Source organism: Camellia sinensis, chromosome 9 (genome assembly GCF_055761805.1).
Source record: "Camellia sinensis isolate YWXY chromosome 9, ASM5576180v1, whole genome shotgun sequence".
NCBI lineage: Eukaryota > Viridiplantae > Streptophyta > Magnoliopsida > Ericales > Theaceae > Camellia > Camellia sinensis.
In genome coordinates, this window is record NC_138969.1 from 166,298,947 (window position 1) to 166,316,693 (window position 17,747).

The window sequence follows — 17,747 nt, forward strand, 5'->3', positions numbered from 1 at the left end:
ACATATGCATTTTGTGTACAAATAGAGAGAATACCTGACACAACGGTCTCAGTATTTTGCACGTCTCCCGGTACTAGGGCGAACACTCGGCCCTGCCTCATGGGCTCTTTCCCGGTAGCTCTGGGGTTAGGCTTTGGTGCTACAGTTGATGCTGCTGCGCTTGGTGCAGCTTTACTATTGGCTTATGGAGTAGAGGGGCAGTCTTTAACCATGTGGCCCACCTTGCCACACCTGTAGCAGGCTCCAGATATTTTGTAGCAGACCCCCTTGTGCTTCTTGCCACACTCAGGACAGGGTGGTATGAAACCACTCCCTTGGCTGGGGCTAGTTGTCGACCCCGTATTCTGTTTCTTGTTGGCCGGGTTGTGCTTGCCTTTCTTGAATTTAAAACCCTGCCTTTTACCATGCCATTCAGTTATTGGTGTTTCAAATTGCTTCACTGCTGCAATGTTCGACTCGGCCATCAGTGCCCAGTCGAGAACACCCACAAAAGTCGGTAGTTTCAAAACATTTATTCGGTCAAGTATTGCAATATTAAGGCCGCCTTCAAATTTCCTGGCCTTCTTATACTCAGTATCCACCATATGCGATTTGTAGCAGACCCCCTTGTGCTTCTTGCCACACTCAGGACAGGGTGGTATGAAACCACTCCCTTGGCTGGGGCTAGTTGTCGACCCCGTATTCTGTTTCTTGTTGGCCGGGTTGTGCTTGCCTTTCTTGAATTTAAAACCCTGCCTTTTACCATGCCATTCAGTTCTGCAATGTTCGACTCGGCCATCAGTGCCCGGTCGAGAACACCCACAAAAGTCGGTAGTTTCAAAACATTTATTCGGTCAAGTATTGCAATATTAAGGCCGCCTTCAAATTTCCTGGCCTTCTTATACTCAGTATCCACCATATGCGGTGCATAACGGGCAAGTTCAGTAAATTTTGTTTCGTATTCGGCAACCGACGTGGTGCCCTGTTTCAGTTGTTCAAACTCAGTTACTTTCCTATCCCTGACACATTGTGGGAAGTACTTTTCAAAGAAGGACTCCTTGAACTGAGCCCAAGTCATAACAGTATTTGTATCACGGATCAACATCCACCACCTTCTAGCCTCTTCTTGTAGGGTGAAGGTAGCTAACAATACTTTGTTCGCTTCTGAGCACGGAAACACTTCGAATAATTTTTCTGTTTCCAGAACCCAAGCTTCAGCTTTTAACGGTTCAAGGCCTCCCTGAAAGGATGGCGGTTTCATTTTGCTGAACTTCTGGGTTAGAGCAATTATATCCCCATCATTCACATTCACATTAGGTTCCGGCTGAACCGGAGGAGGAGGAGGCTGTTGGTTCTGTTGTTCAAGTCTAGAAGTTATCAGTTCCATCATTCTTTCCATTCTTTCCATTCTTGCCTCAGTAGATGAGGACTCAGGTTCATTTGCATTGTCCATTTCACTATAAGCAGTTATAACAGTTTTAAACATAAGCAGTCATTTGTTTAACAGTTTACCACATTAGTATGTATTCAGTCATAACATAACCACACACTTATCATGCTCATGAGATGCCCTAATCACTTTTCTAGGACACCCTATAGCTCATTTGGACACGTGTGTGCGGTATAACTCGTGGTAAGTATCGCTCTGATACCACTCTGTCACGACCCAAACCCGGCCCTATGGGTTTAGCACCGTAACCGGCCAGTAATCCGAGATTACCGAAGGCCTGCTTAACAGTAATACAGTAAAACAGAGTACAGGGCCTGGCGGAAGCCAATACAGTAATTAAACAATGTCCAATAGTCTATACAGAATTTACAATCACACAGTACAGGGACCTAATCCCTTGATAACAGTACGGTAAACATTCAGTCTAGACAGAACAGTTAGACAGTATGAAGACAGGCGGGGGAAAACAAACAAAACACCCCCAAGCCATAGCATGGCAACTCGGAACCTCGCAGTGAGGCACAAAGGCTGGCTTGACAAAACTGGAGTTACCCTGACGCTCCTAGCTCCGATCTGGTGCCTGTACACCTACATATATATATGAGCAGTGAGCTAAAGCCCAGTGAATAACATAAAGCGTAAAGGGGTTTAGAATGAATGTCCTTACAGTAATGAAAACAGTTCAATTCAATCAGTATTTCAGTTGTTCAGTACAGTAAACAGTCATATGTGGTACATCCATTAGCATAACAGTAACAGTAGGTCTTAAAAGACCGAACAGTAATGATGGCCATCAGTCAGTAAACAGTAATGGCTCTACGAGGGAACCGACAGAGATCTCTGTAACAGTAAACAGTAGGTACTAAGGATGCCACAGTACAGTTCAGAAATAAAGGACATACATTCATTCAGTTAACAGTAATCAGTTCAGAAAACAGTACAGTTCAGTTGTTCAGAAAATAATCGTTTGTGAACATATCTTTACACAATCGTTACTCACAGAGTTTGGGCTACAGTATGCTAGAGCGTGTCTCCCCAGTCGCCAACCCTACACAGTTCACAGGTTGAACACACTAAGCTACACAGTTGGGAAATATCATAACTTAATCCCTAATTTGCCTCGGTGTGTTCTACAACGATACCCTCATCAAGATGTCTTAAACTAGGCCTAAGAATGCCTGGGATGGGATGAGGATGCAAAAATACACTTAGAAAACATTTTGCAAACTTGCTGAAAATAGGAGCCTTGCTCGAGCGAGACTTTCTTCGCTCGAGCGGCCTTCCAAAATCAAAGGATTCACTCGAGCGAGGAATCCTTCGCTCGAGCGGTCTGTCGAAACAGTAAAAATACTGGATGCTGTGATTTTGCGCGCGATGGTCGCTCGAGCGGAGCCCTGGACAAAGGTGCTCGCTCGAGCGGGGAAAATCCTTCGCTCGAGCGAGGAAGCCAAATCTGGAATTTCCAGATCTGCCTCCCAAGCTCAAACCAAGCATTCTACCACTCCAAACTCGACCTCTTGGGCCCAAATTCTAGAAAACATAACTAAATTCATTGTATAACAAGTTTTAAAGCTCAATTTATGAATTCAAGCCCCAAAGGTGAGTCAATTAAAACCATATTCAAACCCAATTTCAAACCATTTTCCAAGAACAATATGAACATGCAACATGCAAGATCTTAAATCATTTTCCAGGCTTTAATGCTGTTTCAAAAGAGCTTAAACCTTCAAAAACAAGATTAACTCATGGGGTACCACAAAATTATGAACATGCATGCACCATTATACCATGAATTCAACTCAAAACTCATCAATTCAAACATGCATGCATGAAAGGAGCTTCAATTCACCATTAATGACCCAAATCATGACTTAGCTCTACAAATTAACATGAATCATGCAAGAACAACTCAAAACATGAACAAGAAGACAATGGAGCTACCTTAAGTCTTGTAGTTCAAGAAGGGAGCTCAAACATGCAATTTCTTCAACAATTTCTTCAATTAGCAAGCAAACCCAAGATGGAAGACAAGTTCTCTCACTCTCTCCCTCTTATGGTCGGCTAAGCTCAAGAGAAAAGGCTGATGGAAATGTTTTGAGTCAAGTATGCAAGGCTCTAGCATCACTAGGTAGTGGACCACTAAGGGTGACAATATGGTAAATAAACCAAACTCTTTAATTAGCTTATTTCAATCTAATTTAATCATACCTAATCAGTTTTCAGGTAAATACACCATAAAATCACATTAATTATGATGGTCGTGGAACATCAATCGGTTTCTAATTCGGCCGCCGATAAGGCCTTCAATTAGCAGTTTAAACATATAAGCATGAACAGATAATCATACAATCAAACAGATAGAATGCAATTTAACTAACATATACTCAATCAATTCGGTTTCCAATTTCAGTCAGTCAGTTCAGTACTTTAATCAGTTCAATTATCAGTCATAATCAATTCAGTTTAACGATAATCGATGGTTATCAGTAATCAATCAGTCATAAGTCGGTAAATAGTATGAGGGTTGTTACACTCTTTCTCCTCTATCTCTTTCTTCTCTCTTCTTCTTCTCTTCTCTCCCTCTTTCGAGCCAATTCGAGCCAATCAATTCGAGTTACGGCTCATTTCCGTCATAATGTATATATCTCTCTTCTTTGCATAATAGTTGAGTTTTTAAGTCTAGGAATTTCAATAAAAAAATTACTAAAAATTTCAAAAAAAAATTATTAAAAATTTTGGTGGTGAAATTAGTAAATTGTTATTTAAAATTATTGGAAATTTCTCTCTTCATGAATGATTCTAGGACTTTTGAAGAAAAAAAAAATTATTAAAAATTTAAGACAATACAATGTGAAAAAGAGGACAGAAGAATAAATTTATTTTAAACATTTGCTAATATTTAGGGCAAATAACACAGATCTTCTTAGACGTTTAAAAAAAAATAATAATAAATTTCATAATTTTAACATAATTATACTGACTTTTCCTTTTAGTAAGTTTAATAAATTGAAATTAATATAAATGATGCGAATACAAAAAAATAAAATAACATAAAGTATATATTTTCATATAAAATATATTACAACATTATTTTTTTTAATCTATATAACTAACAAATTATTAATATAGATGAAAATGGAGCTATTTTCTTCAAATTTTAAGAAAAATGGGTATAATTTATTCTAACATTTAAGTTGTCATATACAAACAATAAGGCTAGAAACACTAATTAGTGTACTAATTAACACACTAAGGCCTTGTTTGAGAACATGTTTTTTTAGTAACTTTTTGATTTTTTGGGTAAAATGTGATGTAAAAAAAGTTAATATGTTTGGGATGATTTTTTGACTTTTTATGAAAAGATGTGCAAAAAGTAGAAAGAAAATGGAATCTTTGACTTTTTGGTATGGGTTGTTGATTTTTTGATTTTTTTAGTAACTTTTTGACTTTTTAACTAAAAAAGTCACTTGTCAAACGAGGCCTAAGTAAGACACAAAACATACATATAGATTTTATCACATAACATAATACTATCTAATATATGTTTAGTTAATGTGTTAATTGCTACACTAATTAGTGTTACTAACATTATTAACAAATTATAGGAGTTTACAAAAAGAATAACATATCAAGTTAGGGAACAACCTAAAATAATAAAAAATCGCTGTTAAAAAATTAATTCTTCTATTTATTTTTCTACAAATTTGTAAAAAGTTAAAAAATAATAATTAAGTCTTCGTTTGGGAAGAACTTTTTTAGCCTTTTAATTAGTTGGCTATTTTAGTCTGATTAAAAAAGTTCTATTTGTGATGAACTTTTGGTTTTTTATAATTTTGTGAAAGAAAAAATAAAATGATTATGATTTGAGGTCACATTTGACAACTCAATCTTTTTTGGTCTAAAACTTAAAATGTCACTAAAAAATCAAAAAGTCAAATAACATATACCAGAAAGTCAAATATTTATTTTTCTCTCTACTTTTTCATATCTTTTCATAAAAAGTCATCTTAAACATATTAAATTTTTTTACCTCATAATTTAGTCAAAAAAATTACTAAAATAACATATTATCAAACGAGGCTTGAATCTAAAATTTTATTTTATTGACTTTTTAATCTATTTTATTTTTAGTAGATTAAATTAGCCTCAACTATCTTACCAAACGTGACCTAAAATAGGTAATTTCCAAAACCACAACAACCGGGGAAAAAAAAAAAAACGAAAAAGAAACAAAAAAAACGAAAATGTATATCCAGGAACATTTGAAAGTTGTCACCCAACAACCGAAAAAGCTTCGGATCAACCAACCAGCGGACCAAAAAAAAACCTTCGACATGATTTTCGTCAAAAATTTCGCGATCGTAACAAATGGTGGTGTGAAACTGTGAAAAAGCGTGTGCAGAATAGAAGCTACCACAATACACATCTGCTGGAGGAGAGAGAGAGAGAGATGATATGAGATTTTCACTGTCCCACTGTTGATATTAGCTCTGTAAATTGCACGAAATCTCTTTGTGAATCACTGTAGAAAAAGGGCATTGAGAAGAACAAGTGATTACGAGACATATGAGATTTTCCATGGCAGCATAGCTTAAGCCAAACAATCTTGCACACCATGTGACTCATTCATGTCTCCCCAGGAAGTTTTGGTTCTTTCTGAATAACACCAAACCACCCTCTATCAGGTATATATTATTCAGTAGTTTCAGGGAATTTTTGAGTATTTGACAACAATCTATAGCCATGCTTGTTATTGTTAGACCATCTTTAATCATTCATTCTAAATTTGAGTAAAACTGGATTTGACATGAACTACTCCAATCATTTCATCAAATTTTTATCAAAATCTTTTCAAAAAGGGCTAGGCTCATCCCTAATTTCACTTTTCATTAAATTTGATGAAAACAACTCATCCAATGCCTCCATCTTTTTAAATTTTCATCAAATTCAAATTTGATAAAAGATTTGATGAGTTCTCAATTTGAGGGGAAAAAAATGACTCCTTTATTTGATGAACATTTGATGAAAGGATTGGAGACAATTTTTTACCACAGTTTTCTTTGCCAAATATTAGATTACACATTTGGTGGGATTATTAGTCCAATCCAAGGGCATGTCCGCCGAAATAAACATGGCCTATGTGGTTTATTCTTTGTTTCGTGGTCTAGGTCACTTCTAAATCTCTGAGCATAAATGTTTTCCTGATAGTCGAGGCAGAGTAATTAGGTAGTGCCCACTTAAGCTGTGATGTTTTATAAATGTATGTATGAATCCATTTAAGACTATCAACTCCACATAAGATTAACAAATCATTTGCAAATGCCACATGAGATAAATCCAGCTCTAAATCTGCCGTTGCTAAGTCTCCATTGCACTAAAGCATTAAATCCTTCCATTACTAAAAGAAAGATAGAGTGGGAAATTTGGATCCCCTTGTCTCAGACTCCTTTCACCTTTAGAATATCCCTCTAAGGCTCCATTAATCATAATTAGTAACCTTTCTAGCTTGCTCTCTATATATATTTTTTGATAATCAAGTGTTCAGGCCAACTTGCGCGCATCTTGACTAATTTAGAGACCCTGAAGTTAATGACCTGGCAAACCTCTAGTCGTCCCTTAGGGTGACTAGAATTTGAGACCTTAGATCTTATTCTCAACTCTTTACTACTCGGCCAACCCTTAGGGTTTGCTTTTGATATCTCCTCTGCTTTTGTTTGTCCAAGTGAACAAAAATCTCTTATAGCATTCATATCACCCATCTGAATCTCATCAAGTCAATTATTGAACTCTTGAACATTAGCTTCATCAATCCCAATCCCACCAAATCTTTCTGAGTATTTCCTCACTATATATAGTCCCCAAGTCGCAGCCATCGTTGATCATTTATTAACTGGTCAATGAATTCAAATCAGACCACATATTTCTTCTCCCTTTAGCTTTTTTGAAGCCATGTAGAACAAAACATAAAATATATTATTGTTTTGAGTGTTATCCATTTGCAAGTAATCAGTTGCTCTGAGTTATGGATAGTATCATCGTTAACTGCAGCTCCATTGGCAATCTCCATAGCAATATTATCTTGTTCTTTTTTTTTTTTTTTTCCTTCAACAGAAACCGATTCAATTATGTCAATAATCTCAAGTTCTCATTGATTCATTTGATTCATCAATCTCTGTTTGACGATCCTCATTTCTCTCAAAAGTTCCAACTTTCATACAATTTAGGGGAAACACTAGTCCCTAGCTCATCAGTCTTTGAGTTTTAAGCTTCTGAAACCTTTAGAATAGAATTCTGCTTCTACGATTCTGGAAATTCTATCTCAAAACACGTCTCAGGATCCAGATTCTCATAGAAACAGCAAAGATAAAGAGGAAAGTGAGAAAGAAAACGAATCACAGAAAGAATTTCGAAGGGAGTGAAAACCTAGAGTGAGAGGATCTGAACATTTATTCCATCCTCAACTCACTGCTTTGCTCATAACTACGTTAAAAAGCCATATAATTCAGAGCAAAAGTTCATAATTTGCATCCCATATCTCATCCAGAAACAAACTGCCTCTCTGGTGTTTGTTATGAAGCTCTGCAAATCACTTGATATCTTTCTAATTTATGAAGTTTATTAGGTATTATTTGTTAATGTCCTTTAATATTGTGTAAGCGGTTGATTTTTGCCTCCCAAAATTCTATTAATAGTTTAGATGTTTTAGCCATTGAAAGTCAAGGGGAGATTTAAGGTTAACATAATGGCTTCTAGATTGGCTGAACATAAATCGTCACAAATAGCTCAGATACATTTTTGTTTTTTGAAATTTTCGGGCTGAAGAATATCAACAGTGGTGACCATGTGGTGTGGTTGTGGTCAGATGTTAGGGATGACGGTTGGTTGAACTTGAGGGGAAAATGAATGGAAAAATTAAAAAAAAAAAAAAATGAACGGTAGTTACACACAGTTCTTCTATAGTTACGCATGTCTCAATAGCTTTTGAGTTACATGTGTTGGTCCCTTTTAACAGTTTCTGTTAGTTATGCACATCAGTCCAAAGCATAATAAGGGTGTTATGTGTATATTCTTGAAATTTGGATGACGGGGTGGTTATGTGTTGTTGAAGCAAACAAGGCGTCAAATGTAATTGACTCTATCATTTATAAACCATTGTTTTCCGTTCAATGTCATGAATAATGATACTTTATTTCTGTTTACTTATAAAGGGGCCACTGTCACTGACTAAAAGCAGCAATCCATGCCCAGGAGGAGCAATCAAGGTCTCTTGAGCCAGTTCTGCTACCTGGGTACGAGTGGGTGGACCTGTGAACAGGAATTCCTCTTTCTTTCAATGGAGGAATTCTTATACCTTATTAAGCTAAAATACCCCTCAAGGGAGGAGGCTCATTGACTTCAAGAAAGGGGATACCAAGCCGAGGGAATGTGTCCAGTTGATCTCAAGAAATGCCTCTGCCGCCATGATTTCATTTCCAAAAACTACAGAAATTTCGTTCGCAAGAGGTTTTAGAAACATGACTTTCATTGAGGTGGTAAAAGTTGATGCCCTTGGATTTTGTATTGCATTCAGCTATCACAACAATGCAATCAGTCCAATTTTATAGTTTTCTATTGATAAAGGCATCTAAGTAGTTGTGTTAAATACATTATCATATTGCGTACTGTTGAAATTTTACCTTTGATCTTATGATAAGGGAAAAGAAGAAAATAGATGAATCGTGGAAGGTAGGAGTTTCGAACGAGGACAATAAAAGGCTAAACTGTGGTAGAATGCTAAAGCACTAGTCTGCAGAAAATGGGTACCAGAAGCAGAGGTGCTTGTACTTTTCTTTCATTCCCATTGCTTCTATATTTCTTAACGATTCCATCAGAATGTGCAACTGATACATTAACTCAGTCCCAACCTATCTCAGTAGGTCAAACTCTCATCTCTGCAGGTGAAGTTTTTGAGTTAGGCTTCTTCAGTCCTGGTAATTCCAGTAAACTATACATTGGGCTATGGTATAAGAACATAACTGTCCGCAAAATTGTGTGGGTAGCAAACAGAGAGAACCCACTTCCAGCCACAGACTCTGCCTCAAGTCTCATAATCGGTAGCGATGGAACTCTGAGACTATTAGATGGCATGAGGAACACTTTCTGGTTTACAAATGTCTCTCTCCCGTCAAATAACACAATTGCAGTGCTTTTGGACAAGGGAGACTTTGTTCTTAAAGATAATGTCTCGGGATTTATCACATGGGAAAGCTTTAACTATCCCTGTGACACTTTTTTGGCTGGCATGATGATAGGTCTGAACACCAAAACAGGAGAGAAACATTTCCTCTCTTCCTGGGAGACCGATAACGACCCATCACCTGGAAAGTTTGTGCTTGGACTTACACCAGAGACACCACCACAACTTTTCCTTTGGAACAATTCCAAGCCTTACTGGAGAGGCAGTCCATGGGATGGATGGACATTCATAGGTATACCAAACATTGGACAGGGCTATGTCAATGGATTCATCCTCATATTGGATAATGAACAGGGAACTGCGTACCTCACATTCAGCACATATAATATCTCTTATGTCGTAATGGATGTCCTTGCGCCAACAGGAACTTTGAAGACGATGAATTAGGATGAAGAAAAAAATGACTGGTTTGTTAGTTGGGTGGTAGTAGTGAATCCATGTGACTTCTATGGAGTTTGTGGACCTTTTGGGGTTTGCAGCAACAAGAATGGGTCTCCAATTTGTGAGTGCTTGAAAGGGTTTGTACCAAAATCAACTGAGGATTGGAGCAAAGGAAATTGGACAGGTGGGTGTGTGAGGTGAACTGAACTGCTTTGCCAAAAGAACATTAGCAGACTAGCAAATGGAACAGCTCAAAATGATGGCTTTTGGAAGCTGAGTGGGTTGAAGCTGCCGGATCATTTTGAATATTTGTTCAATCAGGATAACTCAGGTTGCCAACAGTGGTGTGTGAGTAACTGTTCATGTGTGGCATATGCATACGTGACTGGAATTGCATGTATGGTTTGGGCTGAAGACCTCGTGGATGTTCAGCAGTTTTCAACAGACGGGAACGACCTTTTCCTCCACCTTGCATATTCAGAACTGGGTAAAGTTAATTATGCCAGTACTTCGATATATATATATATATATATATATATATTTATTCTTTATTTTCTCTTTAATTTCCAGGTATAGATCATAAGAAAAGAGAAAAAATCACCATCATCTTTACGACAATTTCTGAGGTTGTCCTCTTGGGTGCCTTCATGTTTGGTTTGCACAGGTGGAGAGCTAACCAAAGAGGTAAAAAAGCTACTGTTTGTTACATTGATTACTTCATGTTTTAGTAACTCAACTGTGAAATATTAATTTCTTCTTGAAAGTTACCCTAAAGATGTAGCCATCAATTTTCCAATTCATAGATAAATAGAGAGAGTAAATCAACAGTGGCATATCTATTTGTCCCTGAAATTTACACTATACAATGCTCAACATTCTCCCATTGATTCGGAAAGCAGCTTGCTTTATTAATTTGGAAAATCAGTTTTTGTTAAATATTTCTATTCTCTTGGGCTTGATGCCACATATGAAAAGGATAATTGATCTTCTGTTCTGTGGCTTGAACATCAGTAAAGAGAAGAAAAAGGATAAAAGGTTTTGGTTGGGGTGATAGACTGGACATGCTAAGAGATCCTTCACAAGACCATGCAACACATTCGGAGTCTTCAGAGCCACCAATGTTAGACTTTGATAAAGTATTAGTTGCTACCAACAACTTCAGCATCACAAATAAACTTGGGGAAGGAGGGTTTGGCCCCGTTTATTGGGTAATCAAATTCTTTTCATTTAAGTTTGTGATGCTGAATATACATGCACAGGTGACATGTATCTATGTAGTAACTAAGAAAGTTTGTGGACCACAGGGAAAGCTATAAGGTGGGCAAGAAGCAGCAGTGAAAAGACTTTCTATTCATTCAGGACAAGGTGCTGAAGAATTCAAGAATGAGATCAAATTGATCTCCAAATGGCAGCACAGGAATCTTGTTAGGCTCTTGGGTTACTGCATTGATGGGGAAGAGAAGTTATTGGTTTATGAGTACATGACAAATAGAAGCTTGGACACGTTTCTCTTCGGTTAGTTTGACTTGGCAATTTCTTTTTCTTATAAAATTAATGAATATAAAAAAAATGACATATTATATTGACGAAATCCCTATGCTTTTCCATGAAAAACCATTGGTATGCCTAGTTATTCTTCTTAAACAAACTAATCTCCCTTGTAGTTTCAAGTAGGAGTTAACCAAATTTGACATATTCCCCAATTAACTATCTTAACTGGACACTGTATTTCCATCCTCAGCCAAATAAAATTATATTTGTAGAAAAGAAAAAAATTGCACATTACAGAATGCATCAGAAAAAAAGAAATATCAAAATTTACACTCTTCTTTCTTCTTGCCAATTGTTAATAGCTCATTGACTATTGGTACTCTGTCTATCAATGAGGAAAGAAATATCAAAACTTGTGTTATTTATTTTCTTAGTCCAATTGATGGTAAACTGTATAGAGAAGACTGACCATGATGAATTTATCTTTTTGCTATGAAGCACGGATACTTCAAAAAGGGTGACGTATCCGTATCGGATACTTATCGGATACCGATACTCCTCGGATACTCGCGGATACGTATCGGATACTTCTTAAAAGTATCGGATACTTCTTAATTAATTTTTTATTAATTTTGAAGTATCAGATACTTAATTTTGAAGTATCGGATACTCGAAATTACATATTACTTATAATATTTTGTTTAGTTATTTGATAAGAGGAATATAGTGAGAGTTAAAGTAATAGAATGTCAAATTGATGTATCCTTGTTGTCTCTCTCACTTCTCTCTCGCTTTCTCACTCTCTCACGTTTCTTCTCTCTGCTCTCATTCTTTTTTTGATGTTGGCATGTAAGGATGATGTTTAATTTGCATTTGCATTTGCTTTTGCTTTTAGTTTTGGATGTTTTATGAATGTTTGAGCACTTTTAGGTTAATAGGAATCTCTCTTTATTTATTAATTTACTTAAGTTTTATTTTCATGCATATTACATTATTAAAATTATAATTTTTTTTTTTTTTTTTTGCGAATGTATCCCCGCTGTACCCGTATCATACTTTTTCAAGTTTTGACATATCGCCATATCCACATTCCCATATCACCATATCCGTATCCGTGCTTCCTAGGCTATCATTGATGACTTAAAAAAGTATGTTTGCTGAAATTTTTATTTAAGAATGGTTTTTTGGCTTTAGCTAAGGTCTTGTGATATTCACTGATGAAGGGGAACAAGTTGAAGCTATTGACCTTGAAGACTCTTAGTTTTATAATAATCTTTCTTCTTTATCAAGTTGTCTTTTGCTTTAGGTTTTATTTTTATGCATACTGCATTACTAAAAATTGTTAAAATAATATTTTTTACGAACTTATCCTCGCCGTACCCGTATCCTAGTTTTTCAAATTTTGTCGTATCGCCGTATCCGTATCGTATCGTATCGTATCCGTATCCGTATCCCGTATCTGTATCCGTGCTTCCTAGTCTTTTTGACTGTCATCCTACTGATTAGATGCAAAGAAGAGAATGCAGCTTGATTGGGCTAAATGCTTCAACATTATTCAGGGTATTGCTAGAGGGATTCTTTATCTCCATTGTGATTCTGTTTAAGGGTTATTCACAGAGATTTGAAGGCCAGCAATATTCTATTGGATGATGATATGAATCCAAAAATTTCAGACTTTGGGTTGGCACGAACTTTTCAACTAGCGCAAGAGTTGGCAAATACTCACAGGGTGATGGGAACATTGTAAGGATTCTTTCTTTCCTTAAACAGATTCTATTCAATTTTGAATTCTATTTTCTCTACCGATTGAGATTTGTTTGATATGGAGCATGCCACAACTACAGGCTCCCTAGTTACTAAAGCAGAATAGTAGGTTGCATAAATGATTAGGCTGTATAAGTGATTCAGTAAATAGTGTTTTTTTTTTTTTTGTTGCCTTACCTTCCTTTTTAAATTCAGATTAGTATACATATATTTATTGGAAATCTTATAATCTAAAGTAAGCATAAACATAACGTTTCCCCAATCAAATGCAATGGGTACATGTCTCCTGAGTATGCAATGGGAGGGCTATTTTCAGAGAAGTCTGATATCTTTAGCTTTGGTGTTTTGCTACTAGAGATTGTTAGTAGCACAAGGAACACCAGTTTACATTATAATGAAAAGTATCTGAACCTCCTTGGTTATGTAAGTGGACTGGTTTCACCTTCACTTGCTTTCAAACACTATCAATCAGCACCATTATATGTAGTTCAACTAATTTCATAAATCGACTATTCTAGGCATGGCAATTGTGCAACAAAAACAGGGAATTAGAGTTAATGGATGAAGCAATGGCTTACTCATGTTCCCGGTCAGAAGTAATGAGATGCATACATATTGGACTTCTCTGTGTTCAGGACCACGTGACGGATAGGCCAACCATGTCAGCTGTGGTTCTCATGCTGAGCAGTGAAATGGATCTTCCACAACCAAAACAGCCTACATTTACCATTCAAAGCTTGTCGGACACCGATCTTCTATCACTACACAACAAATTATGTTCCATGAATGCAGTCTCTGTGTCGCTTATTGAAGGGCGATGACCATTTAACAAATCATGTTTATTAAACCAAACAAGTCCATAATTTCATGTTTCCAGTGTAGGCATATTTTCTAGTGTATGTTGATTTTGTTTTCTTCAATTGACACAGATATGGTGTTGGTATTATTTTCCAGTGACCACAACAAATATAGCAAGGAGTATAGTCTTAGTATTAAAGTTTGAAATCGCTGTTATGTAACACAGGCTGATCGTCTCTATTAGTTATTTGCCATTCATAAGCTTGGCTTGCTATATCTTTGTGCAATGAACCCCTCTGCCTTTCAGATTGTGATTTGGGTATTAGTTCCGGAACCCCAACGAGTACTTTTTGTTGGTCTGTCTTGTCTATCTTCTATTCTTTCTCTTAATTCTGTTCTGCAGCCAAGAATGCATAAGGCTCCCCGGTTATGCAAGTGTACTGTCTCACCCCATTTTGCATTTCAAATACTAGATGGACCTTTTTATGTGCTCTTTGACTCTTTCACTCTCATATTGACAAAGTAGATTGTTTTAGGCATAGCAATTGTGGAACGAAGAGAGGTCATTGGATTTCATGGATCATGCACTGGATCTCATCAGGATCACGCTGCAAATAGACCAACTATGTTGTAGTCCTCATGCTAAATTGTGAGACAGAAGGTCCACAGCCGAAGCAAACTACGTTCACTTTCCAAAGCTTATTGGGATCTCAGCTCGGACTTGAAAGCAACAACAAACTCTCTATAAATGAGGTAACTGTATCAACGATTGCAGGGCGATGACTCATTACTGGATTATGTTTTGTAGTTCAATGAATTCATATAGTTTCAGGGCTTTTCTCTACTGATTCATTGTAATAAGCTCAGCTCAGCTTGGTGTATTTTAATCTAAATTAAAATTCAGAGTCAGTGACTGAATTATGATTTGTTTTCTTATTTTGGTTAGAATGATATACCATGGAACTCAAACCTTGGAATAGAGCAATGAAATCACATTTTTATATCACATATTTAAACACATATTCTAAAACAAAATCTAAGGAACAGAAACTGAGCCTTCCACTTTCACAAACTAAATATCACATATTTAAAATAGTAAAGAGAATACAAGAAAATAAATAAAAAGATTGCAAAACTCACCTTTAGAGAAAAAGATGAATTTTTTATAATAAAACTTTCTTCGTTACACCTTCACGGTTATGGTGTATGCTTAGAATCTCAGTAAGATGTTTCAAGTTTTAGCTTTAATGTGATTTTGAGTGATATATATTAGTAGATAGAAAGGTTGATTAAAACAATTTTTGATTTTTGAAAATCAATTCCCTCAAGAATTTTTGAAAACAATTTATTTTCTTTTTTTTTTTTTTTTGGTTCTCTCCACATTGAGCTTCTCCAGCTCTCTTTTTTCTTCGCGTCTAAATCATGAACCCCTCCCTTACCTTTTATAGGCAAAATTATCAACAAAAACAAAAATAAAAATAATAAAATAATTTAGATATTTATATTTCTCTTCTTCTTCTTCTTCTTCTTCTTCTTCTTCTTCTTCTTTTTTTTTTTAATATTATTTTTGGAGTCAAGTTTGATTTCTCTTCTTATTATTTTTTTGGAGGCAAGTTTGATTTCTCTTCTACTTTTTCTTTTCTTTTTTTAATTATTTTTTATTTAATTAATTTTAATATATAATATAAAATATTTAAAATATATTATTTATACTAATTTATGTAAAAACACCTAAAATATGTATAAACATATAAAATTATGTAAAATTATAAAATATTAAACTAATAAAATATATTTTAGTAGTCGAAAATAATTTGGCCAAAACGGGTGAAGATTGGAATTAAAACTTAAATCCATTTTTTCTGTTGAGAAATTCATAAAATAGCATATTCCAATTTTCATCATTAGGTGTTCAAAAGAAAGCGCCCAAGGTTTAAAGCCGATCAAAATGAGGTGTCTACAGGTACCCTTCTTTGACAGAGCTCGATTCATCATTTAATGATGTAAGTGAATGTCAAAGTATGAAGATGACTCTTTTGACAAGGCCATAAGATTTAGGCAAACAAACAAGATGCGAATGAAGTTGGTTAAACCCGAAGGCTGCCTACGTTCCCTTTGCAAGGAATCAAACCAGCGTAGTTCAGCGGCAGAATGTAAATGACATGCTCGAAATACAATTGAAAGTTGAACTCACACACTTCACGAAGCTAATTGTTTTGAAAATTTATGAATATGCAATGCAATGGAGTGATGATAAAGATATGGAGGTGGCAACATGAGAGGCAAGCCTCGTGCAAATGATATGAAGCATAACAAGGGGTGCATTGTATACAAATGTGCCACAGCATAAATGATAGAGGAAGGTGCATCGTATACAAATATGCCACAACACAAATGATAATGGGGTGCATCACATACAAATGTGCATATCACACAAATCATAGAGGGGGTGTATCACATACAAATGTGTCATAACACAAATAATAGAGGTGGTGCATCGCGTACAAATGTGCCACAACACAAATGATAGGGGAAGGTGTATCACACACAAATGTGCCAAAGCACAAATGATAAAGGGAGGTGCATCGTATACAAATGTAACAAATGATAGAGGGGGTGCATCGTATACAAATGTGTCACAGCACAAATGATAGAGGGGGTTATCACATACAAATGTGCCACAACACAAATGATAGAGGGGGTGCATGGCATACAAATGTGCCACACTAGAAATGATAGAAGGGGGCATCGCATACAAATGTGCCACATCACAAATTATAGAGGGGGTGCATTGCATACAAATGTGCCACACCACAAATGATAGAAGGGGGCATCGCATACAAATGTGCCACATCACAAATTATAGAGGGAGGTGCATCACATGCAAATGTGCTAAAGCACAAATAATAGATGGGGTGTATCGCATACAAATGTGCATACCGCACAAATGATAAAGAGCGTGCATCACATATAAATGCGCATATCACACAAATGATGGAGAGAGTGCATCGCATACAAATTTGCATACCGCACAAATGATAGAGAGGGTACATCACATACAAATGTGCCACAACACAAATGATAGAGAGCATGCATCGCATACAAATGTGTCAAAGCACAAATAATAGAGGAAGGTGGTTTGCACCAAATTTTGAAAAAGTTTTTGGAACACAATGTATCAGGGGTGTTCGCGGATTGATTTTGTACGGTTTGCGGTTCGGTTTTGACCCGCCCGCATCTATGCGGTTTGGGAAAAAGTCAACCCACAACCGCCCGCAGTGCGGTTTGCGGTTTGTGCGGATAGGGTTTGCAAATGTGCGGGCGGTTGCGGGCGGTTTGCGGTTTACACTTTTTTTCTTTAAAAATTAATTTTCGAGTTTTTTTTTCCTAGCGAATTTAGGCATCAAATTCATTTTATATATTTGTGATAACTATTTTTTGATGAATTTACAAATAAAAGTTGAATATCAATGCATTAAATGAAAGTACCCAAAACAAAGAGACCCTACACTAGCATTTTTGCCATGAAAAAAATGTATATCAATGCATTAAAGGTTGTACTCAATTAGTATTGCCAGTTCAGTAATCAATAATCAAACTATAAGTTCAATCGACCATTAGAAGGAAAATTTTATTAGGAAAAAGTGG

At 36.1% G+C, this 17,747-nt stretch overlaps 2 protein-coding genes across 2 annotated transcripts; both read left to right on the top strand.

Moving 5' to 3' along the window:
• The first annotated feature begins 5,760 nt into the window (after positions 1-5,760).
• Positions 5,761-15,035, top strand: LOC114297134 (G-type lectin S-receptor-like serine/threonine-protein kinase At1g61500). Its single transcript, XM_082887948.1, is given in 10 exon segments — positions 5,761-6,114; positions 8,638-9,243; positions 9,367-10,533; positions 10,617-10,730; positions 11,058-11,254; positions 11,351-11,561; positions 13,044-13,133; positions 13,136-13,280; positions 13,574-13,724; positions 13,820-15,035. Coding segments are annotated over 8 exon segments (1,299 nt in total). The 5' UTR covers positions 5,761-6,114; positions 8,638-9,243; positions 9,367-10,445; the 3' UTR covers positions 14,123-15,035.
• Positions 9,225-10,052, top strand: LOC114268759 (G-type lectin S-receptor-like serine/threonine-protein kinase SD1-29). The gene has a single exon (XM_082889520.1). The coding sequence runs from the start codon at positions 9,225-9,227 to the stop codon at positions 10,050-10,052; it is 828 nt and encodes a 275-aa protein (XP_082745646.1).
• Positions 15,036-17,747: the final 2,712 nt, after the last annotated feature.

Coding starts and splice junctions, on each gene's coding strand:
- LOC114268759 (XM_082889520.1), top strand. CDS start 9,225: ATGGGTACCAGAAGCAGAGGTGCTTGTACTTTTCTTTCATTCCCATTG.